The 26,348-nt window shown below is 37.0% G+C and overlaps 1 protein-coding gene across 6 annotated transcripts in view; it reads left to right on the top strand.

Annotated features, from left to right (window-relative positions):
• Positions 1-23,216, top strand: part of ATP13A3 (ATPase 13A3) — a 103,829-nt gene extending 80,613 nt beyond the window's left edge. For 4 of the 6 annotated variants that reach the window (XM_037733476.1, XM_017514609.2, XM_037733477.1 and 1 more), the window contains 5 exons: positions 1,452-1,639; positions 7,121-7,209; positions 12,414-12,494; positions 13,970-14,059; positions 19,810-23,216. In XM_037733476.1, the coding sequence (XP_037589404.1) occupies positions 1,452-1,639; positions 7,121-7,209; positions 12,414-12,494; positions 13,970-14,059; positions 19,810-20,007 (646 nt within the window). In that variant the 3' untranslated portion in view covers positions 20,008-23,216. Of the gene's footprint in view, positions 1-1,451; positions 1,640-7,120; positions 7,210-12,413; positions 12,495-13,969; positions 14,060-18,876; positions 19,790-19,809 lie in introns of those variants that run through there. The other 2 variants (XM_037733479.1, XM_037733478.1) reach the window with 2 other exon arrangements.
• The last annotated feature ends 3,132 nt before the right edge of the window (positions 23,217-26,348 follow it).

Here is a 26,348-nt window from a genome sequence, read left to right as displayed (position 1 = left end):
ATAAAAATGAGTTTAAAAGTTTATATAAAAGTTTGTGCCAGGCACAGTGGCTCATACCTATAGTCCCAGTACTTTGGGAGGCTGAGGCAGGTAGATCACTTGAGACCAGGAGCTCAAGACCATCCTGGCTAACATGGCAAAACCCTGTCTTTACTAAAAATGCAAAAATTAGCTGGGCATGGTGGCTCCTGCCTGCAATCCCAGCAGTTTGGGAGAATCACTTGAACTTGGGAGGCAGAGGTGTCAGTGAGCCAAGAGATTGTTTTTTGAGATAACATTTGCATGAGGACTGCTTTAAACACTTCCATAATTTGGCCTGTATTTGCCTGTCTATCGCGGTCACTCCTTGTGGCTTTGGGAAGATGTTCAGGCAAAATCCTAATAATCACTACCAAGATGGGGACCTTAGATCAGTTTCTTAATTTGCTGCTGAGCCTTACTTATCTGTAAAATAAAAAAGTTGGAATTAATCTCTGGGGCTTCTTCTAAACAAAGAGTATTTTGTACTTATAATCTTTCTTCCCCCAGTTTAGGAAATGGCATTTTAAAACTTACGGGGAAAAATAAATTAGGTGCTAGTGTTCTATGGATCACAACATATAACATTGTTTTAATTAATTAAACATATACGTTAATTTTGTGGAATTAAATTTTCAGATGTAAACATTTATTTCCAGTTTGATTGCGAGATATTGTCTTTAAAAATTTGAGAAGATTTAAAGAAATTTAATATTAATTTAATTAATTTAATTTAATTAATTAATATTAATTTTTTAATATGTACATGAAAACACAGGAATAAAAGGTGAGAAGCTTTCCATAGTTTACTTGCAGCAGATTAACATTTTGTTAGCACCTACCTGTGTTTATAGTTAATATTTTAGTAATGGCTGTTGGGGACTTCTCATAATTAGTTGTGTGTGTGCCTAATGGTTCTGCCTACCTGAAAGTAGAAATGAGGGAGAGCCATAGCTGGGGAATATTGAGGGCCATTTCAGCACCGGTGACTTGTGAGGCATTTGCACAAGTCATCCTACTAGTCCCTATGTAAACTTGTGATGTAGGTACCAGTATTTACCAGTGAGGAGGTAGGCAGAGAGAGAGTAAATAGTACTTCCTCAGTTAGCACTGAAAAGTGATGGAGCTTGGGTCAAACCCATTGTCTGTCTGCTTTCACTCTGCCAAAATTACTCCCCAAATTAAAAAACTGAGGGGGGCTTATTAAATATTTCTTACTTGATTCTAATTTTTGAAGTGATTGAGATGTCTGACTGAAGAGAAAACCCAATAATCTTGTGCCTGTTATTTTGGTATTGTTGGATCTTTTGCTGTAAATATCACCAAATTTCTATTTGTTATGGTAGTGATTCAGGGCAGTTAAGGTAAGATTGGTTTCTTTTGGGAAATGAGTATTGTGTTTACTAATGCAAACATTTTTGCATATGTTCTAGTGCTTGTAATACAACAAGAAGCCTGTTTTGGAATTCTTCACATGTAGACAATGAAACCGAACTTGATGAACATAATATACAAAATTATGAAAATACCACAGTTTTTTTTATTTCCAGTTTTCAGTACCTCATAGTGGCAATTGCCTTTTCAAAAGGAAAACCCTTCAGGCAACCTTGCTACAAAAATTGTAAGTTTGGCATTTATTGTGATTTCCACCCCGCCTTGCCACTTTGAAACAAATGTAGAAGAGAATAATTGCAAGAGTCTTTTCCATCACAAACCAGATCTTCACAGATAGAATGAAGGTAGTGATTTAGATATTTACTGTTGTGTTTTACTTTCATTGGTCTTTGCCACCCTAAAATTAAAGCCACCAGTGCCGAACATTGCTGTTTTTCACATCCTGGTGCCTCTGGCTCCAGCATTTATTTCTACAACCCATTGCAGAGGGAGTTAGGATTGGAAGCAGAGACAGAGGTTCCTCAGTTGGACCAGTAGGTATTATACTTTCCTTCTGGGTGGTCTGCACAGCATCAGCTGTCTTCTTCATTTCTGACACTGGTATGGCCTGTGTTTACCTCTGGGATTCTTCGTTTCTAGTATCTTTGCATCCTATTGCGAAAAGGGCCAGTGTACTGAATGGAGGCCTGCACCATGTGGACTTGTCTGTGGAAATAGAATATATCATTTTGATTGATCAGAATTAGAGTTTATGGGAAAAAATCAGTTGCTACATCTAAATTGCCAATTTTAAAAAATTGAGAATACAGTAATATATAGAACAACTTTTAGACTTAGACTTCTGCAGTATTTGGGAGCAAATAGCAATTATTCTTTTTATGTAGTTATGACAAGGTGGCAGTATTCTAGTTGGCAAGATGTCAGGTCACAAGTATTGGTATGTCATAGGAGTAACAACTATTAGTGTCTTGATCTCATATTAGCGTTTACGAGGCATTTTCTCATACGGTATCTTATGTCACTTCTACCCTGTTGGTTTGTAGGGCAAGTTTTATTACTTTATATTTTGGACAGGTAAGATTAAAATCTAATCTTAGTGGTAATTTTCCCCCTTTTTTTTGCCCTCTTTTTGGAACTGATGTTTCTTATTTTAAAAATAACTCTATTATTATGTACTTATTAGTAATATATTGCTGTATAACTGTACTAAGAGCTGTTTTACTAAGAACTGTATTAGAACCACGCTGCAGGATGAAAAACTTCCCACAGAAAGTTTGTCACAGTATTTCTAAAACGATTTCATCACTACAGATAACTTATAAGGTGAATTTAATAATTAGAGTTGGTATAGGTTTTATTTTTAGTTTAGCATTTTTAAATTTCAAGGAAATATTGAATACATTTAAGAGTAGCTAAAAACATCTATGAAGAAACATTGCTTTTTTTTTTTTTAATTTGAAGAAAACTGGTATTCAGACTGGTCTGCAACCAAGACAGCTCTATCAAGAAAGTTAATTTTAGAGATCTACCCTATTCACACTGTTACAGTTAAAAAAAAGAAAGGAAGAATATTAGTTGCCTGTTTCTAAAATGCATCTTCTATATGTTTGGAAAACTTTAAAAAAAAAAAAAAAGGCTTAAGAAACTTTGTATTGTCATTTAATTTCCAATTTACTCGAATAAATAATAAACACTTTATTTTTGGCCACTGGATGATTTTAAAAATGTATTAAGATTATACATATTGTCTTTACTATTAGCAGCTTGTATACTTCTCTCAGTGGGTAAACAGAAGCACATGCTGTTACACAACATGCCTTCTGAAAAGCACAGAAGGGGCGTACAGCTGACACAGGCATTCTGCTAGTTTTTACCTCTTGTCTGTTTGTCATTGGAGTCCATGAGTACTCCTTTGCTAGGACCTGCCAGTCGTTGTTCTCTATAAACGGTGTGTAATGTATTAAATGTATTTTGAAATTATTATTTTTAAGAATTAATCTGTCTTAGGCGCTTAAGGAAGTCTCTTTAGAGCTTTTTCCTTCCTTGTACTGGTTCACTTTCAATCTAAATTAAACTTGACTACAGTCTGTGTGGTTACCTGTTTTCAACTGCAGCTTCACAGTTATATTTTCTCATTCAACTCCTTTCATTTCAAGGGTCATGATATGCACTTAATTCTTAACACCCTCCTTTAACTAGATGTGATTTCTTGGGATTTGGCTTCAATTCTCTTTTCCTTTTATTTTTGGTCTGACATTACCCTAGGCTTGTCAGTCAACAGCTTCAATTTTTAACGCAGTTTCTTATTGGATCGTCCCTCCAGTTTATTGCTTGTGCTATCCCTTTCTCTGTCTATGAAGGCATTACTACTGAATTGCCAGTATGTTTCCTATTCAGGGCCTATGTATCTTTTACCTGTTCATCTAACATGTGTAAATTGGCTGAAGCAGTTCAGATACCCAGAGGCCCTACAGAATAAGGTGACCTTTTAAAGATGTAACTGGATAAGAAGAGAAGGATAGGAATAAAAAGGTTTAAGATTTGTGGCTGGAGGTTAGAAGGACCTAGTTATTGTTTGGGAAAAGAACAAAGAGATAAATAATTAGGGATTAATATTATATGTATGTCTACTTTATTTCAGAGTCACTAAGGAGAATAGGAAGGAAATCCTTTCTGATACCTTATTTTGATGCCATAGTCCATCAGTGGGACCTGGTATCATTAACAGCACATCATATGTTGCCATAAGCTGAAAAATATTTAATAATGACTTCAATTTACATGTTGCTATATACTTTGAATACTTACAAATCTATTATTTCCTATAGGATTCTCACCATACCCCATTTTATAGATGAAATAATTTGACTCTAAATGACTTGTTCAGATTCACGTAGCTTTATGGAAGAGTCAATCTAAAACAATCTAAACCTGAGGAATACTCTTGACCCTGGCCTGCCATCACCAATGACACAATTTTTTTTTTATTATTGTCTTCTGGTGAAGAATATTTATACTTTAGCACAGTTACTAAGCCACTGCTTACAATGCCAGGAGAATCTAGGAGCTGGCTGCATAGTTTATAAGAAATTCATACCTCTCTAAAGTGAATGCGTGATTGAAATCCTTATTGATTTTAAAATTTTGTGTGGTTATATCTCTGTCAGCCATCCTTCTCCTTGTCACATAGTGTCTTTTTTGAATAGTGCCTTTTTTTTCTTTCCAGGCTAAACAAACATAGATTCAGTTACTTATTTTCTCTTTCACATGGAAATCCTGGCAGATTTTTTGAGGTGGCTCTGGGAGAGACACAAAAGTTTGAGAAACTAACATTGTTTAGGTAGATGTAAAGAAGCTGCTGAGCTTGAGTAATTTTTTTCCCCCCAACAACACACGTCAAGAACCAGATTGCAAATCTACTTTTGCTGTAGTTTGAAAAATGCAGTCAGATTTGAAAAGCGTGCAATATGGGTTGTTATTACTTTATTGAATTTCCTTTTTTTTTTTTTTTTTTTTTTTTTTTTTTTTTTTTTTTTTTTTTTTTTTTTTTTTTTTTTTTGAGATGGAGTCTTGCTCTGTTGCCAGGCTGGAGTGCAGTGGCGCAATCTCGGCTCACTGCAACCTCTGCCTGGGTTCAAGCGATTCTTCCACATCAGCCTCCCCAGTAGCTGGGACCACAGGCGCTTGCCACCATGCCCGGCTAATTTTTGTATTTTTAGTAAAAATGGGGTTTCATCATGTTGGCCAGGATGGTCTCAATCTCTTGACTTCATGATCCACCCACCTCAGCCTCCCAAAGTGCTGGGATTACAGGCGTGAGCCACCACACCCGGCCTGAAATTCTTTGTCAGTCTCCATGTTTCTCTCTGCTATTTATCTTCTGACCATTTCTTTTCTCTCCTTTTTCTGATTTTGTATTTTCTCTTTGTTGTGTTTGTATACTTCCAACCAGCACTTTGTAAAACACTTTTTCCTTATCTGACCGTAACTACTTAAATAACCATAGAACTTACACAGTACTTTAGTTGCTGCATTTGTGAAACCGAATGTTGCATTTCATATTTACAATTTAGTAGAATTGCTTTTTACCCAACATGGGTCCCAAGTGTTTTTTTTTTTATTTCTTTGTTTTTTTTTGAGATGGAGTCTCCCTTTGTTGCTCAGGCTAGAGTACAGTGGCATGATCTCGGCTCACTGCAGCCTCCGCCTCCTGGATTCAAGCGATTCTCCTGCCTTAGCCTTCTGAGTAGCTGAGATTACAGGCACCCACCACCATGTCCAGCTAATTTTTGTATTTTTTTTTTTTAGTATAGAGGAGGTTTCACCATGTTGGCCAGGTTGGTCTCAAACTCCTGACCTTGTGATCTGCCCACCTCAGCCTCCCCAAGTGCTGGGATTACAGGCATGAGCCACCACACCTGACTGTTTTTTAAAAATCCTTTTGGTCAGTGTCTCATAGTAAAATAGTGTCTCCAGCTTTGGTATAAGTGTTAGTATAAGTTTCAGCCTAAGCTACTAAAACTACATATATATATATATATATATATATATATATATATATATATATATATATATATACACCCCTACACACTGGTATATGTAAACATAAAAATGACAAACATATAGTATAGTTTTTGTAGAATGAAAAATATTTACCTGTAGGTTTGAATTGATACTAACAAAGTTTGTATTTACAAATAACTTCCATGTTTGAAAATAGCACTGAGACCCTTCCTTTACAGTCAGTAAAAAGGATAGTAACTTCTTCACCCAACCTGAAGGCTTCATGATAAGGTTTTTGTCTGTGGTCTTAGTAAAGTTTGAGTTTGAAGTGGACTTCAAATAGGTACTTGTGAATAAATGTTCAGATCGAAGGAAAAGGGAAAAGTTGGGGCTATCAATATAATTAGAAAATTTCTGAGCCACTTTTATGGCTTATTATTATACAAGTATATGCTTATATACATGCATGTATATGTGTGTATGTACACACTTAAGAAAATGGCCATGAGCAAGGAGTTTGGTTTTTGCATTAGGAAAGTGAGACAAAGTACTGCTGGGTGGCTTTGCCATTCCCAGCTCCCATAGCAAGCCATAAGGCCAGCCCACTTTGAAAAATAGTATACCAACCCAGTCTCTTGGCTTTTGGCTAGCATTTTCTGTGAAAATGTTTTTGCAGAGTAGATCTATGAGATTCACTTACCAGAAATACATTTACATTTAGGTTAGAATGCCTCTGTTTAGGATTAAGACATACCTACTACTGAAAATAAATGTTATTCAGCATTTTTACAACCAATAGTAATTGTCATTGAATACATGTATTAAATGATAATCTCATTTTGCCACACACAGTCTAGTCTCTTATTTGTACATTATATATTGGCTTTATTGTCTTAACAAAGTAGCTATCCATTTGGGCAACATACAGATGGCCATGAAGGTGTGAATTGAATTTTTGTAGTACTTTTATAAGGTTAAAGCTAATGGGCTTTAAATATCCATACCATCACATCATGTATATGAATCTTTTGGGTGCCCTGAACAATAATATCTCATCCTCTAGGAAATAACAGAGCACATACGTTATTTCATCAACTGAAGTAAAAATATTCAAAACCAGATTTAGAAATGACAGTATATCAGTTGTTATTGGATGCCTTTTTATATAAAGGAATTTCCTAATTTGTTTTACTTTCTTTTCCAGATTTTTTTGTTTTTTCTGTGATTTTTTTATATGCTTTTATATTATTCATCATGTTGTATCCTGTTGCCTATGTTGACCAGGTTCTTGAGGTAAGGCTTAATTAAACACGTCATTTGTTTGGGAAAAAAGACCAACCTGTATACATTTCTTTTTTTCCAGGATCTCTTATTTTCATATATTCTAAGATGCAGTTATATTAACCCAAAGGTACTCTACTAAGAATAAAGAACCTAATTAAAACAACAGCTTTTATTGGTTATACCTGTTTAATCTCCGCTTCTGGTTCCATTTTATTGTCTGCAAACAAATTAAATGTCCCTTGGTCTTTAAAAACAAAGAAGCCTTGATCCTGATATCTGTTACTTCTCTCTGCTTTACCAGGCTGTTTCTTCAGTAGTCTACACATGCTCCCTTTTCTGTTTTGGCCATTTAGCTCTTCATTCTTTTCATTAAAAACTTTCTGAGTAATGAAATAGTTGTTTTTCATTCAAAAGAATATGCACACATATTTAAGTTGTTAACCATAATTTAAAAATAGTAAAAAGATAACACCCTGAGTGTATCATCCAACTTAAAAGAAATGAACATAACCTGAGCATGAGTCAGTGACAAAAAGAAAACAAAAAAGGGTAGCATTACGAGTCAATAAGGCACTCTTGTGTACCTATTTTGTTGATTTTCCCCTTCATTCCCGGTTTTCATGATATACTTACCATATATGTTTGCAGTCATAAAAGATAGTTTTGTGTGTTCTTGAACTTTATGAAGATGTTATCTTGTTCCCTTCTCTCTGTGACTTGCGTTCTCGCATCAACATTGTTGATACATGTATTTTATTTTCACTCTGTGTAGTATACAGTTGTAGGAATATATTAAATTCATTTCTGCATACTTTGTTGGTAAATAATTACTGAACATACTGTTGATATGAACATGTTTTTACATGTCTTCTAGCATATGGGGGCAAGTAATAGTGTATCAAAGAGTGAAATAGGAGTGGTTTATCCCAGGTGCAAGCAGTGAGAGGGTGGTGCAATGCTGTAGAGAATTTAAAAGCAGTAATTAAGGTCACTAGAAGTCCATCTGCTTTTTAAATACTGCCATGTGCTGATAATTCCATATACTTCCAGCGATAATATACTCCTTCCACTACTACCCTTGGCAAACCACTAGGGACAAAAGGTTCCTCTGGTGTATTCTAGTGTCATGGTGAGCATGTACTCTTCAGCTGCACTGTGCCAAGTTGTGTTCCAAAGTGATTGCCTCCGTCTTCCATCAGTGTTTGACAGCCTGTTGTTTCACATCATTGCCAACACTTGGTCTTGTCTAGTGGGTGTAAAATGTTATATCATGTTGGTTTTAATTTGCCAATTAATTTTGCTAATAGAATTAAGCATTTTTCATTTGTTTAGTGGCCATTTTTATTTTGTCTGTGAACTGCCTCTTCATGCCTTTTGCCAGTTTTTTCTATTAGGATGTTGCCTTTTTTAAAACTTAGTTTTCAGAATTCCTAATGTATTGTATTTGATTGTATAGTGATAAATATCTTCTCCCAGTTTGTGGCTTGTCTTTTTACTTTGTTTATAATATCTGTTTTTAAAAAGCAAATTTGCCGGGTACAGTTGCTTATGCCTGTAATCCCAGCGCTCTGGGAGACCAAGGTGGGCGGATCACCTGAGGTCAGGAGTTCGAGACCAGCCTGCCAACATGGTGAAACCCCTGTCTCTACTAAAAATACAAAAACATTAGCTGGTCATGGTGGTGGGTGCCTGTAGTCCCAGCGACTCAGAAGGCTGAGGCAGGAGAATCGCTTAAACCCAGGAGGTGGAGGTTGCAGTGCACCGAGATCGCGCCATTGCACTCCAGTCTGGACGACAGAGCAAGACTCCATCTCAAAAAAAAAGGAAAAAAAAATTATAATCTGACAAGTCAAATTTAATAGTTTATTTATTTGTTCCTTTGTGTCTCAGTTTGGCAGACTTGTCCACCTCAAAGTTATAAGGTACTCTTCTTTCACATTTAGTCTTTAATCCATCTGGAATTAATTTTATATATAGCTTTTGAATAGGGATTAGTTTTTCATTTTTTCTCTCATGAATATCCATTTGTTTCAGCAATTTCTTATTGAAGTTTGTCTTTTCCCACTAATACTCAGTGATACCTTTGTCTTATATCAGTTTGCCCCTCCCCTCCCCTTCCCTCTGTAGACAGACATCATATATAAGTAATTACAAGCTGTTTATTTCTGACATTTCACAGTCCTTGTGTGCTTTCTCTGTGTTTTTCATGTCTTAATATATTGGGTACAGTGATAGCGATATCCCTGTCTTACTCTTGTCTCTAAAGAAAGTATTCCCCATATTTCACCATTAAATATACTGTTTGGTGTATATTTCTAGTATATGTCTTTATTAGGTGAAGGAAGCTCCTTGGTAGTACAGTGTTGTTAACACAAAAGATTTTTAAAATTTTGTCTAATGCTTTTTTTTTTTTTTTTTTTTTTTTTTTTTTTTTTTTTTTTTTTTTTTTTTTTTTTTTCTTTCTCTTTTTTTTGAGACGGAGTCTCTCTCTGTCACCCCAGGCTGGAGTGCAGTGGAGCAGTCTTGACTCACTGCAACCTCCCGGGTTCAAGCAATTCTCCTGCTTCAGCCTCCTGATTAGCTGGGACTATAGGCATGTGCCACCATGCCTAGATAATTTTTTTAAACTTTAAAATTAATTTAAAAATTGTTTTGAGACAGAATCTCACTTTTCAGCTCACTGCAACCTCTGTTTCCCAAGTTCAAGTGATTCTTCTGCCTCGGCCTCCCAAATAGGTGGGATTATAGTCATGTGTCATGACACCTGGTTAATTTTTGTATTTTTAGTAGAGACCAGGTTTCTCCATGTTGGCCAAGCTGGTCTCAAACTCCTGACCTCAGGTGGTCTGCCTGCCTCAGCCTCCCAAAGTGCTGGGATTACAGGTGTGAGCCACCACACCTGGCCTGTATTTTTAGTAGAGGTGAGGTTTCAACATGGTGGTCTCGATCTCTTGACCTCGTGATCCACCTGCTTGGCCTCCCAAAGTGCTGGGGTTACAGGTGTGAGCCACTGTGCCCGGCCAACTTAATGTTTTTTATGCAGCTATTGAAATGACCACACAGTTTTTCTCTCTAAAGAATGTGATGAATTATAGCTGATCAGTATTCAAATATTGAACTAACTTTGCATTTCTAGAATATATTCAATTTGGTCATGATGCACTCTATTAAACCCTTTGGATTTTGGCTGCTATGATTTTTGTTTTGGATTTTTGCCTCTGCATGAATGAGATCAGATTTAATTTTCTTTCTTGTATGTTATGGGCAGGTTTGATTTTAAAGTTATATGAGTTATTTAACTTAAATTACAAAGTTTGTGAAATGAGTATTCCATTGCATGGACTTTTTCATAATTTGTTTAGTCCTGTTTTGCTGGATATTTAGGTTGGTTCCATTGTTTTGGTACTATAAACAATATGGTGTTGTAAATCCTTGTACACTTCAGTTACAGACAAATATTTATAGGCTAAATACGCAAAAATAGAATTGCTTGGTCTGAGGGTATCTATAATTTTAATTTTCATAAATCCTGCATTATTGAACTTTGAAGATGTTTTCAGGTTATAGTCTTACCAGCAGTATATGTCTGTTTCCTACATATTTCATTGAGGGATTTAGCACTTACAATGAAAGAAGAAAACAAAATGCATTTACATTTGTCTCCGGCCAAACGTGTCTTCTGTTTCACAACCAACTTTTTCTTGAAATAGTACCACATTCAGCTCATCTCCCATACATTCATCAACTAGTCTGGCATCTTCCCTGCCAATCTACTTAAACTGCCCTTAGCAAGCCCATTAACAGCCTCTTACTGGCTAAGTCCAATGGCCTTTTCTCCTTAATTGATTTTTTTCCAGTTTTCCTTTACTCCCAGCACTATTTGACTAGTTAGCTATGTCATCATTCTGAAGATACTCTCTTCTGAAGTTTTGTGATGCTTAGCTGTCTTTTGGCCTTTTCTTACCTCTGTGACTCTTCAATCTCATTTTCCATTGTAGCTCCACTCCCTCTGCCCATTGCTTAAATGTTAAGAGTCCCTTTTATTTCTGTTCTTATCCCTCTGGCTAGTCAGTACATTCTGGTGATATCCCCTAAAGTCATGGCTTCACCTGTAATCACCATCTAAATGTTAAAGGCTCCCAAACTTTATGCCCTGAGCCTAACTCATTACTAAGCTTTAGACCTGCATATACACTGATATATTGACTATTACTTCGATCTGTTCCACCCAACAGATCCCTCAATTTCAACATTTTAAAAACTAAGCTCATCATGTCCTCCTCAGCGCTATTTCTTCTTTGTCTCTTGGTACCACTGAAGTCGGAAGTGCGTGTGTGTACGTGCGCGTGTGTGTTGTCTATTCATCCTTGCCTTTTCCTCCTCTTTTAGTAGCTAGACAGTTGTTAGATTCTTTCAGTTTTCTTATTCTAAACTTCTTTCCGTCTTTACTACTATCCTGCTTTTTAAGCCTTAGAAATTAATCAGATTTAAAAGTGAACACTTAGATTGTTGTTTCTTAACTTCATCTGTGTAGTTCTTTTATGAATTTGTCTTTATAATTGAGTTTTGACCAGTGCTTCATTATTAGACTGGTACCTCCGTCTTGCTCTGTCATCCACACTGGAGTACAGTGGCAGGATCTCGGCTCACTCCAGCATCCGCTTCCCGGGTTCAAGTGATTCTTGTGTCTCAGCCTTCTGAGTAGCTGGGATTATAGTCACACAACCACCTTGCCTGGCTAACTTTTGTATTTTTTGTAGAGTTGGGGTTTTGCCATGTTGCCCAGGCTGGTCTCAAACTCCTAGCCTCAAGTGATTTGCCTGCCTCTGCCTCCCAGGGTGTTGGGATTACAGGCGTGAGCCACTGTGCCTGGCTTGTACCTCATTGTTTAAAGAGGGGTTTTTATTTTAAAAATAGAAAGTTGTTAGACATTCATGAGCTAGTAGATCATGGACTTTTGAATCTGAGTGAATAGGATTTGACTCTAACCTCAGTCATTTAATATTTTCTTTAACCTTGAGTTACTTAAACTTTCAGTTTTATAATTGGAAATATAATATATACCTTGGGGCATTGTTGAGGATTAAGTAGATAATGTATATGAAGGTATTTGGCACATCATAGCAATTCAGTAAATTTAGAAATTATGATATAATGCTATAATATGGACTACCTACAGCAATTTTAACTTTAAATGTTTTTTTGCATTACAGATAGTGTGTGTACCATATCAGTGGCGTATAACTATGCTCATCATTGTTCTTGTCAATGCCTTTGTATCTGTCACAGTGGAGGTAAGCACTTCTATAGTCACATGTCTGCCATATTGCTTTGGGATTCTTGGGTAGTTTACCGGTAAATGGGAGAAGAGGACAGGTAATATCATGGAAAGCCACAGTCTCATCTTAGGCAAATTCATTTAGCCTTCTCTTCTGAACTTTTCTGTGAATTGATAATGGTCATATTAAGGGGTGTGACTTACTTGCAGTCATACACATAGGAGAAAATAAGCAGTGTGATAATAAAAATTAATGAAGAGTAGAAAGAAGTTTGGTGCCTAAGTGGCCCATGAACAGATGAACCAGTGATTGTGAAATCAGAGTTGGCACGTGCCGTCTGTGTTTTGTGATGTACAGCAAAATCTCCCATTTAAGGGAGGAAGAGGTAGGGCCATTCTCCAGGAAACATAGTGAATATTCATAACAAGATAATTTATTGAAAGTAGAAAATAATAATCCTTCTGGACTTACCTAATTTCAGCATTGATTATGGAACTTCGTCCTTCGTATTTGGTTTTGAGTGGCCTCTAGAGGTCTGGAGGACTCCTTGATTCATTGTGTATTGTATAGTTACCTTCCCATTAGGATTGCCTTTAGGTTAGCATCTCTAAAAGGAGTTGACAAGTTCTCATTGATGGCTTATTAATAAGCTTTTGTCTGCTCTCAGAACTACTATCATAACTGACTCTTATAGTAACTATTAGAAATGGAAGGGGGAGACACAGTTGTGATTTTTAAGTTCAGAGTTTCAGAGTACAGGCTCTTTGATTAAAATAAAGGTAACTTTTTTAGAAATATATATCCATATATTTCAGTGATAATAGCTCTGGACTTAGAAATTATGCTTTATTTCAGTTATCCCCCTAAAAGATGACTTGGTATTGAAATTTGAGATATGATGGAAGCATGTATATTATGGTACTGGCCTTTCGAAGTTGCCCAGTGAAATGTGTGTGTGTGTGTGTGTGTGTGTTTTCTATTTTATGGGTGCTAGAAAGCACATGTAAGATATTATATTCTAAAAATTGTTCCTTTTTCTACAGTATAAGTTCATCTTTTCACAGAAATGTTACTTATTCTTACTATCTAAAGAATGATTTGTGTTGGATGCTAATGAAATTATAGATATGGATATAGAATTTACACTAGATATTCAATGATAATAACCATTGTTAAGAAAGACTTCAAATTATGTAAGCATCACTTGAATAGGGGAAAGACTTGAGGATTTATACAAAAGCTGTATTTCATGGAAAATTTCGAAGTCTCATTTTATCAATAATTTTATGATTTATTTATATTTGTTACAAAAATCCTGTCATTCTTGATCCTTTTGCGGTATTAACTGAAATTCTATATATGAAAATGATGAAAATTGATGAAAATTAGTTTTTCATCAATTATGTAGCATTGTGATTTTTAAAAAATGTGCACATTAATAAAAGAATGACTTAGTCATTATTAATTCTTAACTCACTGGAATGTCTCAGAACTTCTTCCTTGACATGGTCCTTGGGAAAGTTGTGTTCAATCGAGACAAACAAGGAGAATATCGGTTCAGCACCACACAGCCACCACAGGTTGGAACTCAGCGCTTATTATCCATTCTTCATGTCTCTCTAGGCTCTTTTGCTTGTATACTCTGCATTCTATAGCGTGTTCTTGTTCTGTTCTGTTATGTGTTACTTCAGCCTTTTTTCTTTTGCGTGACATTTCATTTCTTACAAGAAGTCCTAGAAAATTCATGGCAAACATTTGTTAGAGGCTTTTCAAGATCAGAAATTTCATAAATCTCCTTTCCATTCCAATCCTGATCTTCTATTCATGTAAAAGTCTTGTCCTCAAAGGAGAGAGTTAATTTTTCCATTTCAATCTGCTATAAATTTTATGTTTTTGTTTTTCATGAGTCCCCTTACAAGCTAAATGAGATTTCTATAAACAGAGTTTGCAATGAAAATTGTTTCTTCTTGGATCAGAGTCCAAATGCCAAAATTTTGAAGAATGATTTCTGATTTCTCGTCAATTATTGTCCATTAATTTGGGGTGGCTTCTTGGCTTTCCCCTACGTTATATACCTTACCATTCACAAGATGGTGTGCCTTTTTTCATACAAACCATGGTTTAGGACATTTGACTTTTGGGGCCTGTTAAATAGCCTATCTTTTGAAAGGTATTGCAAGTTCTGTAGTGAAGAGAGAAGAGACAAAGAAGAATAAAACCCATTTCCTAGTGTTAAGATATTAAAGTATAGCTCTTGATACAGATACAGATCCGACTTATTTTTTAAACCCATCAGAGCTCCTTGGGGCATAGAGAACAATAAAATATCACCCCTTCATTGCCTTACCCATTGCTCTTTAGAGACGAGTGATGTGCTTTACAAATAGGCGTTCTGAATCTTTCACTCAGCCTTGAACCACAGGAAGCTGGTGGAGATGAAGAGGACTCCCTGGCATTTTTAAGTTGGGTTACCCACTTAGTTTTAGCCAACTTTTACCTAAGCAGTAACTTCTGAGCTTTGTTTTGGTAATACAGCAGGCCTGATGTCCTGGTGTAATGCCACAGGATTGCTTTATGAGAGGGCCTGCAGAGTACCGTTTCCCCTTTCTAATGCTTTATGGTGAATAATGATGGAAGGCAGCAGCATCTGGAATCAGCCTCAGATTTCTTTTTTTTTTTTTTCCTGAAAGCAGTGTAATACCAGTTGTCCCTAGTAGTGGGTATGACTAGGGTTGTACAACTAGGGTTGTACAAGTCCTTTAGCACAATCTCGTATGTGTGTACACACACACACCCACACACACCCATACACCCCAACGCCAACCCACACACCCACACACACCCATACGTATAGTTACCTCACTACATTACTTCAAAAGGTTATCTTTGGCTTATATTATCAGTTCTCATGTGAAATGTTTACATTGTATTCCCAGGCCTAGGAAAACATTTAGATTTTTCATGTTCTCTAAAGAGATCTCTGACTGTTGATCTAAATAAGAAATGCATGTTTTGAAGGTGAGTAATACTCTGGTTTAGTTGAAAATATCATGAGGTCCCTTAAAAATATTTGGATTGGAAGTCACTCCTGGCTTTTCAATCAAAATTAAATGGCAGAAAATTATTTCATTTGTCTCTGTTTTCTAAAAAATTATTAATAAATATCTGCTCTTTTTGTGAGACCAGGGTCTCACTTGGTCACCCAGGCTGGAGTGCAGTGGCACAACTGTGGCTCCCTGTAGCCTTGAGCTCCCCAGGCTCAGGTGATCCTCCCACCTCAGCCTCCTGAATAGCTAGTGTCATAGGTGCCTGCCACGATGCCTGGCAATTTTTGTTTGTTTTGTAGAGATGGGATTTCACCATGTTGCTGGGTAAATGGAACTATAGATGCATGCCATCCCAGACCCAGCATTTTTTTTGGGGGGGGGGTGGCGAGGGTAGTTTTCTCCATGTTGCCCAGACTGGTCTCAAGCTCTTGAGCTCAAGTGCTCTGCCTGCCTCAGCCTCCCAAAGTACTGGAACTACAGGCATGAGTTGCCACACTCAGCCTGCTCTTCTAATTTTTTAAGCGTTTGTGTGTCTTCCTCTGAAGTGTTCAGGGGAGAGTGAAGGTAGACTGGTCCAGGGCAGGTGGGCCCCACCCAGTGCACCCTGTGTGTCACCTGGTTCTGAGAATCAGCAAATAGACAAGAATTTAAGTCTTCGTTTCTGTGATCATGATTAAGGTGTGTTTTTTAAAAACTTACTGGCTTTAGGAAAGAGAGTTCTTATAACCTCTCAGCACAAAGAACCTGCTTTCTTTTCTGATGCTTCCGTGTGTAGTGTTGCTTCACTGTTCATGTTTGTGGCTCTCTAAGAGCCAGTCATAAGTTAACCATATTACCATAAGACCGTGGTTCTCAATCAGAGGTGATTTCCCCAGGGGACATTTGGCAGCGTCTGGAGACATTTTTGGTTGTTGCAATTGGCAGCCCCAGCTGTTAGTACTTATTCTCTGACCACCCCCCTCCAAAAAAAATCCTTTGTATCAGTGATTTTCAAGCAAGATTATTCATCAAAAATGCTTTTTTACACCCTTGACCTACTGAATGGAAATCTTCAGTGGAGGCCCCCAGCACCTGTGGTTTTCTGTAAAGCTTTACCCCATTTGAGGAGATCTGTCGTATCTTCTGTTTAGAAGCATTTGTGCCTACCTTGTGTCTGGTAAACTGAGGTCACTTAGTAGTGGAACTAGAATCATACTAGCGTGTAATTTGATCCTGCCTGAAGATTTATGCCCAATTTATGTTTTCTTTTTTGGTGAAAAATCCAAAAAAATAGTCTTTATGATATAGTGGTAGTCTTTATGCCACTTAGAATATTATTTGAGCTTATATAGACAGAATGTTAATGCTAAGCTTCTGTATTGGTTTTATATTCAGGATTGGTATGGAGGAAGACTTATGAAAACCACAGCGCCATTATAACATTTTTTCCCTTCAAGCATGGCATCATATTTTATATACTGCCCATGAAAATATTTTCTAAAAGACATTCTAAGTGTAAACTTGACATTTTTGGAAGTTCTTTTTAGTTTCTCAGCTGAACTAAGCATGGTAGCCCCTTTACTTCTCTGAGGGGATACATTTGGTCGCTTAAGCATTCCTTTCAGGAACAAACGGAAAGATCCAGTTGCTACAGCTGCTGTGCTCCCTGCTTGAAGGACTTGGCTGTGGATGTTTTGGAGAGGCCAGCGTGCTCATTCTAGGCCCCTGCTGTCCTGCCTCGTGGTCTTTGTGTTACACAGCACTTGCCTTTCCCTTCTCCATCGCCATCTTTCCCCTGGCTGATCTCTCATTCCAGCATGCCTGTAGCACCTTGTATTTTCTCTCCCAGTGAATTACATTGTGTTTGAGAATGTGTTTGGTATGTTTGTGTTTGTGAACTAACAAACCTATGCTTGCACATAGCGTATTTTTTGTGTATGATACTTGGGGGGAGGCAAGGGTGCAGGAACAAAATGTTTCCAGCTAGAGTAGAGCAGGGGGATTAGTGTTCCTCACGACTTTTTAAAAATTGTGACAAGTGTATAGGGTTGTGAGGATTTTTTTTTTTCAATGTGTAAAAAGAATCCTATTCAGTTGTAGTTCTATTTGCAGTTAAATTAATTTCAATTGTATTGGTTGACTTGCTTTCTACAAGTAGGGAACAGTGAATTGAGGTATGTGTGTGTGGCTCTTCTTAACTCAGCTTGCTACGCATTGCCCTTCACACTGGCAGACTCTTTGGACAGACAAGGCCTATTACGTTCCTGCTTTTTAAAAAAAGTCAACAGCCAACATTAGCTTATTTTCTGTAATCGTATAACAGTGCTGCTTAAAAGTGACAGCTTTTGAATTGATTTAGGAACAGTGATTTTTTTCCACAGTTAGTTTGGCAAATGTCAACACCTTGGGAAAAAGTAAGATCCAAGTCGTAAACTGTCATCCCAGATTAAATATTACATTTGTTGTGTGCCTTTACTGGAAAGGCTTTATCTGTTATTTTGGATCACCTGAAGAATCCTATACATAGTGACTTCTGTACCTTAATGCTATTTTCTGGTGGACTTTTTTTTAAAGGTAATACTAATATAACTCTTTTTAGTTGTGATAATAAAGAGGCTACTAGATGAGTAATCTTAAACCTCCCCTGCCCTCACCCCAGAATGTCACGTAGCTTATTTTGTTCACAGTCTTTGCCTTTAAATTCTTGGTAGCAGTGCAGCTTATTGTGTTTTGTTGGCAGACTTAAACTAGCAGACCTTTAACGTTGATGAGAGCGGTGAGTTACCACTAATCATGCACTCAGCGGGGCCGGGGAGAAGAGGGAAAGGATAGCAGTAGGTTCCTGATGGGTGTTTGAGTAGGATGAGCAAAAGCTGTCAAGTGAACCATGGAAAAGTTTTAAGAGCTTTAATTTTAAAGTATTTTTGCTCTTCTCCATTGGCCAATTTAGGGACATGTTTCCAAATACATATAGCAAATGCCTTTTTTAATCATGAGGCATTTTGGATAACATAAGAATATGTATCTCAGTTATGTTATGCTTCTATTTTGTGAGATTACTTCATTTAGAACTAGTTGTAGCCTGGGTTATATGTTGATTGGCAAAACACAATGGCCTGGGATTTAAATTTCATTTTGGAGAAGCATCAGCCAAAATAAGACATGGCTGCTCTTTAGAGGAAAATATAACTACTGCAGGTCCCGGTGTAGTAATTTATATTTATTTCAAATTTCAATTGAGACAAATTCTGAGAGCCCTTTTCAGCCCTCTCTGGAGTTAAGTTTCTTTTTTTTTTTTCCTCCTTTCAGTGTTAGCCAAGAGTTTACATTTCTCTGCATTAACCAGTGATTCTGCTTTCTTATTCTCCAAGGATTATTTATCTAAGGTCACATCCACTAAAAACATGCGGATTGATCAGAAGGATCTCGGTAACAGCAGAGCCTTTTGCAGTGAAATAATGTGAAACCATAGGACTTGCTTTATACCTTTTATACCCCTTTCCAGCCATGGAGCACCAACGGACCATCATTATAAAACAGTATCGCTTTTTGCATCAGTAAGGATGTGGTTTTAAAAGACGTAGTTGACGTTAAACATGATCGAAGCCCTAAATTTGATCAAACAATATTTACTTTGTTTTAAGAGATGATATCAATAGTAATGAGGATTTGTACATGGCTTTCTTCCAAAAATGGCCATGTGGCTAAGTTGCCAGGAGCAATCGTACTGAAAGACAGCTTGGGACAGAATGTGAAGATTTTCAAATTAAATACTAAAAATGTTTTCTCTTTCTGAATGGCTTAAAGTTCTTAATACATTGGATATTTTGTGTTAAAGAATTCATATCTGCAAGTTATTTAAAATGTATTAGTATACTAGAGTATCGGTACATAAAACTAAATAAAATGAAGTAAATCACATTGATAACAAAAAAATAAATCTAAAGAATAATCAGTTCCTAAATAATTGGAAGCTGCCTTTAAAAAATAAAACAAAAGAACACGGGGTTTCACTACGTCACCCAGCCTGGTCTCCAACTCCTGCTCTCAAGCCTTCCTCCCACCACAGTCTCCTAAAGTGCTGGGATTTCAGGCATGAGCCGCCACACCTGGCCAAAGCTGCCTTTTTTTTTTTTTTTTTTTTTTTTAAACATGGACTCCCCCCCACCACCGTTTGATGTGCTCAGAAGTCATTTCCTCTTATTTTTCTCTGCTAATGTGTGCTTTAACCGGTTCAAAACAACAAGCCTTTAATCAACTGGGGTGTTTTTTTTTTTTTTTTTTGTCCCCCCTTATTTTCTTAGGAGTCAGTGGATCGGTGGGGAAAATGCTGCTTGTCCTGGGCCCTGGGCTGTAGAAAGAAGATACCAAAGGCCAAGTACATGTATCTGGCGCAGGAGCTCTTGGTTGATCCAGAATGGCCACCAAAACCTCAGACAACCACAGAAGCTAAAGCTTTAGTTAAGGAGAATGGATCATGTCAGATCATCACCATAACATAGCAGTCAGTCAGTCTCAGTGGTAATCATCACCATAACGTAGCAGTCAGTCAATATTCAGGAATACGTGGTTTGAGGAGTTTCTGATCCTGTGTGTCAGAATGGCACTATTTCAGTTTTTGTCCCTTCTGATATAGTAGCTATTTGAGAGCTTTGCTCTTAAAAACAAAAACAGAAAAAGGTATTGTCCTAACAGTTAAATTCACAATCTGTAAAGTCCTGTATCCTCATTTCAGTCATGCAAATATTGTATACATTTCCAGAATTTTCTTGATTGTTACTCTCAGTGATATTCTCTATACTGGGTACAGGAGAAGTTTGGTGTTTGGTAGGTTTTTCAACATTAGTTTTTGAGGTCAGTTTACCTCTTTACATTTATGTTCACAACCTCTTATTAGAAAATGTCTGTATTTATATGGACTCTAAATTTATGATTGATAAAAAGAAAATGAGTGTTGATTAGCCTTCAGTGAAAATATATTGAAAGCCTGTTTTCATTTGATTCCAATATTTCTTCCAAAGAATTCTGTATAAATATACATCAATTCCCTAAGATGGTCTAGAGTTAGGAATGAGTTTTTATGGTGTTGCTTATAGAACAACTCAGGTAATTTCCATTTATGGTTTTATATTTTCTGTACAAACTGCCTGGGTTTTATTTTTCTAATCAGCAAGGTGCTTCACTGCCTTCTTGAGATGCCTCTCAAAGCTATTAAATGGCTCTTGTCCTATGTGAGGTGTCAGTAGTCTAATTTGCTTCTGTTAAATATTGTAGAACCTTTTTCACTAGGAAATAGGATTCATTTCTTTTGGCAGTCTATGAAGATTCATCTTTCTAATGTTCAAATTTGTTTCTGTCAGACTTTGTGTTATTTTAAATGGTTTTTAAAAGTTTTCTTGTTTTCAGTTACCTAAAGACATAAGATAATAGTTTTTTTTAAGTTAGAATTTTACCTCATAAGATTTTTTGAGGTTTGACGTATGTCTCTGTCTTATCAAGAATGAGGCTTAAAGAATATTGGATTTGAATGGCTGCATTTTTTTAAAGCAATATGAACTCGGTGAGAGTTTGTTTTATGCCATTAGGTGGCGCCAGAGGTCAGAGCATGTCTATTTTGAATTGGACTATTAAAAATGAATGTATTTGGTGTGGAAATTTCTGGGTGAAAAAAAAGAAATAAAGTCAAAAAAATGGACCTTCACTGAGCCAGAAGAAATGTGGAAAACCATGTTTCACCTTTCTGTTTGGCCTGATTAACGTTTAAATTCTTGCCAAAATTAAGGTAACTTTAAAAATGCCTTTTACATGTAGGATCCAGCAGTTTCGCAAAACTTAGAAAACCGATAGTGCTATCAAATGGACACTAAATTATTAAAACGTATGACATTGTTCTGTGTTCTTCCATAGCAAGTAACATGCTTGCTGTGCTTTCTACTTCTAGCTGATCATTATTTCCCAGCATATATTTACCAGTTTACCAAATTTGACCTAGAATTGTAGGACCAAATGGTTCTCACTCTTTATGCTGCAAAGACCTGGATGATGTTTGGTAACTGTAGAAAAATAGAAGTTACACTCAGGATCACTGTTAACTGCTATTGCCACTGATGATTCTTCCAAAAATATAATCGAAGTTCTCCATCAAAATGTATAATATGCTATTAATACACATTAGATGATAATAACAGTTGTTCCATGAATAATCCTATGAAGCTATGCATCTTAGACCTCTTGAGCTGTGAATTAGCACTATTTTCTGTAGTTACTTATTCTCTGGATCATTTTATAATTTCCATATTAATTTCAAATATGCTTGTGTTATTCAGTGCTCTCCAGAATTGTGCATTTTATTCTTTGGTTTAAGCACTCAAGCATATAATTAAAGGAATTGCTAAGCAGCAGCTTAAAATTCAGTTATCAGATTGTATTTAACAATCTTTAAGAGCATGATCATAAAGAGCTATTTTTGACACCCCCCCCCTTTTTTTTAACATTTAGTGTTAATAAGGGTTTTATATCTCATCTGTCCATACTGTTTTCCAAGGAACGGGGTGTTGAGGTAGGTGGAAAAGCATTTGTAGGAAGTTAATTTGAATATGGACACGGTGGGTTATTCACATTGAGAATGTTATTTGAAGACTGTCTCTGAAACCAGGTGTGGTTCTACTCAGTGCCATAGGCCGAGTCTTCTCTCTGTAGGTCACCATTACATAATTTTCATTCTGAATTTCATTCACATTAAATTATTTGAGTTCATACAGACGTAAATTTTAAAATCTGTACATATATTATTTTGATGTATTAAGATGAATAAATATTACTGATTTAGATTTTATTTATACACATACTTAAAGGACAGAAATGTCTGGGAAAGTGTTAAATAATGATATGTAACTTTTTAACTTTTTAAATAAATAACAAGATTTTTAATGTGTGTCTCCCTCAGGGTTGTTTAAACCTTCTCCCCCTCAAGTGTAAATAGTGGTAACTGTATGTTTTGTGTCTTCTGGCACCAACTGCTGTAAAGCGGTGCTGCAAATAGTGCTGGAATAAAAACGGCCAAGCCGACGGCAAAGTGCACACTTTCTACAGTAGTTTTGTAACCCTCACATTTGAAAGCTTTCCAAACGGCACTTGCATCTAAACAAAACTGCTGCAGTTTTTACTCTATTTTACTTTGTTCCCCATGTTTATGAAAGTACTGCGCAGTTTCAAGGGCATGGTAACCAATATATCAGTGTTTATGTAGTCTGTTCCAAAAACAGCTATCGATAACATTACTCAGTGAAAGGCAAAATTCAAGCTTTAGAAAACATGCATGCATGCAGTTTTGGCATATCTAAAAATAGGTCTTTGTATATTGATGGTGGGAGGTGGTTGGGAGCTTTTAACAAAATGAGGTGTTAATTTTTGTATAGTCTGTGGGCATTTACACATTTTTAATGTATTAAAATTTGGTAATTATGTGTACATTAATTACTTCTGGTTATGATTTGTGAATTCCCTAAGATCTTGGATTTTTTTAAGTAACTTTATATCAGAAATGATACTGCATCTTTATATTTTTAAAATTGTATTGCTGCTCAAGAATGGTACCCTCTTGTCAAAAAGGCATACATACATAATTGTACATTCAACATTGTAAATAATCTTAATGAAAACTTTTTTGATTGAAGCATTCAGAATAAAAATTTTAATGAATGAAATAACACTTCATTTTTTCTGGGTTTTTATAAATTTGTTTGCTTTTTAGTCACATGAATACTTCCCTTTGTGGATTTATTTTTCTGCCCAATAATACTTCCCATTTACTTTTTTAAAAAAAAAACTGGATTTTTGAAGGAAATATGAACAACATTCTGCATATCACACCACATCTGTGACCATCCTGAGGAAACCCCTGAGCCGGATGCAGTGCAGAGCCAAATGTTAAACGCCAGGAAGTCTGAGGGAAATGGCAGAACATAAGAGGAGGAACTTTTAATCTATTAATAGTTGGGAGAATCAAACCAAAAGCTAATACCATGGAGAGAGAAGATGGTTGTGGAAATCCCAGAGAAGACAGGACCTTCATCTGTGGGTAGGAGTTGTTCCCGGGCAGCTCAGCTTCCAGAGACGTGCAGCCTCTGCTAGGGCACACGGCTGGCTGTGGTGTGATGAATTCGGCGGGCGAGGGCCTGCCTGCTTTTGGCTCCAGTTCTTGCCAGTCGCTATGGTTTGTGCGGCATGTATGATCCTTTCCACACAGCCTGCTGGTGTGGGCACCGTTCAGCATGTCTCTCCTTCCCCTCTATCACTGCCAAGTGCTTTATTCTGAGTGCATATTGCAGGAAGGGACATCGAGTCCTAGGGGCTTGAGTGAGACTGTCCGTGGTCCAAGTTGGGGTGTGGTTACTCCCCACTGTGCCTTACCCACTGTGTCTTCCTCAAAGAGGAAAAACGCTGTCTCACCCAGGCAGACCTGCTTTTGAATGGTTAAGCCCCTTAAGCCAGGGATCTGTGACTATTTTATAGCAGACTTCTGACCTGGTGATGGATCCAGAATCTTGAGGCTTGAAGTACTGGAGCTGTCAGTTTCATTGCTCCAAATACTCATTACCTCATCCACTTGCTAAGTGGTTGGACTAAGAGTGTTTTCTACTCTCTGCAACTTCCATCCCTACTTCTCCCTTCCTGGATAATCAGAATGTCTTCCTAAAGAACAAAACATAGAGGCCATTCTGACTGGATTTTTCCTGGGGAAATAGGCTAAAGAAGTGTCACAAGCATTTGAGTCGGCATCTTACACTGTTTCACAGCGCGCCTTCCCTGTCTGTCATGTTGGCTCCCTGGTATTTTCATGGGCAAGGAGGGGCCTTTCACTTGATTTGCCTTTGCATAATGGACTTACCAGCTCACCAGTGCAGCAGCTCTGGGCTTTGGAGTTGCATTCCTTGATCAGAACTGAAAGACCTCCTGTGATACCTGGCAGAGGCTCTGACTCTTCCCTGTGGTCCAGGACTACATGACTTAGAAGGTAATTACAGTCAACTCAGCATTTCCTGGGCTCTGACTGCATTTGGCTACATCAAAGGGTGATTAGATCCCATGATGTAGACATTCCTGATACTAAGCCTTTGTCAGTTATAAGTGTTACAAATATCTCTAGTTTGTGGTTTGTCTTTCCACCTTTTTTTTGGTGTCTTCATGGATAGAAGTCTTAATACAGACAACATCAGAGTGCTTACAAAAGACACGTAGACATACATGTTTTGCCTATAGAAAAATGGGCAAAAGGAAACCCAGCATTCTCAAATGAAGCACAAATGAGCCTTGATTATGTGAAAAGGTGCTCAAGTTCATCATTAAACAGGGAAATGAAAAGTTAAAACCATGCTGCGATCACTTTCATAGAAATGGCAAAAATGAGGAAGTAGCAAGTGTGGGCAGAGATGAAGCGCAGGAACTCTCATCAATGGCAGGTGGCATTTTAGACCAATACAACCACTTTGGAGGGCAGTTCGATGTTCCCAAGTTAAATTGAACGTGTCACCACCCTGCAAAGCAGCAATGCCATTATTGAACATGTTCAAGGATGTTCTTGGCCTTATTATTCTCAAAAGGAAAAAAAAGGAGTGGAGCATTTGAGAATGTTCTTAGCTTTATTGCTAAATGGAGAAAGATAAACAACACACATACACAACTGGGTAGAAAATTAGGGCCATGTGGTGTGAAAAGGAAGGCCCAAAGGAGGTGTGGCCCATCTAGGGGTGTGGCTACTGCAGTGATCCAACTCTCATTAAATTTTCTTAGCATCGCAGAGTTATGTTGTGCCATTTATGGAAAAACTCTTCCCACTGCTCTTGGCTTTGACAGTAGGAATCAGGCTATATACGGTCTCTCAGTATGAAGATATCTGTCATGAAAAACCAGAACATGGCCTCTGAGATAGGGTCCTTTCCCTGACCTATTCTGGTAAAGTCTGTATCCTCAGGATGCAAGGATCCTACCCTTTTCCTTTGGAAAGTGTCGAATCACATGCAAAGCTCTAAGTCTTTCAGTTGCTTTGGCGAGCAGAACCATTTCAGGTAAGGCCAAATATTTTAAAAATTAGTATAGGAAATTGGCTCCATTCATCTGTGTGTGCATGAGAAATAAAATTTCACCAGAAGCAATTTATGTAAAATTTCACTTGGGAAACATTGTTTTGGCAGATAATTAGTATTGTATGCATTTCACAGAAAATTCAGTGCCGTGAGTATTACCTTTTATTAAGCATCTTAGAAATGGTAGCTCTTTATGGCTAAGTCAAAAATACTTCCCTCAAATTCTGTGTGATCCTAGTTATACTATTGAACCTTTCTGTGCCTTTGTGTCTTTATCCTTGAATCCGGGATAATATATTTACCTCCTAAGGTTATCATGAGAATTAAATTCATACAGTATAAATAAAGCACTGAGAACAATGCTTGGCTTAAAGTGACAGGCATTATTTTATGCTTTTATTGGCTGTTGATTGTAAAATGATAGTTATTATATGCTTTTGTTGGCTGTTGATTGAAGGTGTTCGCTGTTTTGGGGTGTCCATCGTTTTAATAGAGTAACTTGGTACTGCAGATATAGCATGATTGTGAGCAAAAGAATCGGATGGTGGTGGCTGCAGACTTTGCTGTTCCCTTCTTGACTGTTGGTTAGAGCCAAGGCAGGGTACATTATAAAGTCAAGAGCAGAGCTGCTTTCACAATGGACACTGCTTTGTAATGTCTGGGAGCTTGAATGTGAGAATGATTATTTTAATTAATTCTCTATGTAAGGATTTTTAAGTATTGGCTATTCGGTAGCTTGATTTTTTTTTTTTTTTTTT

The sequence above is a fragment of the Cebus imitator genome, unplaced genomic scaffold, assembly GCF_001604975.1.
Source record: "Cebus imitator isolate Cc_AM_T3 unplaced genomic scaffold, Cebus_imitator-1.0 Scaffold529, whole genome shotgun sequence".
Taxonomy (NCBI): Eukaryota; Metazoa; Chordata; class Mammalia; order Primates; family Cebidae; genus Cebus; species Cebus imitator.
This window is presented reverse-complemented; position numbering and strand designations above follow the sequence as displayed.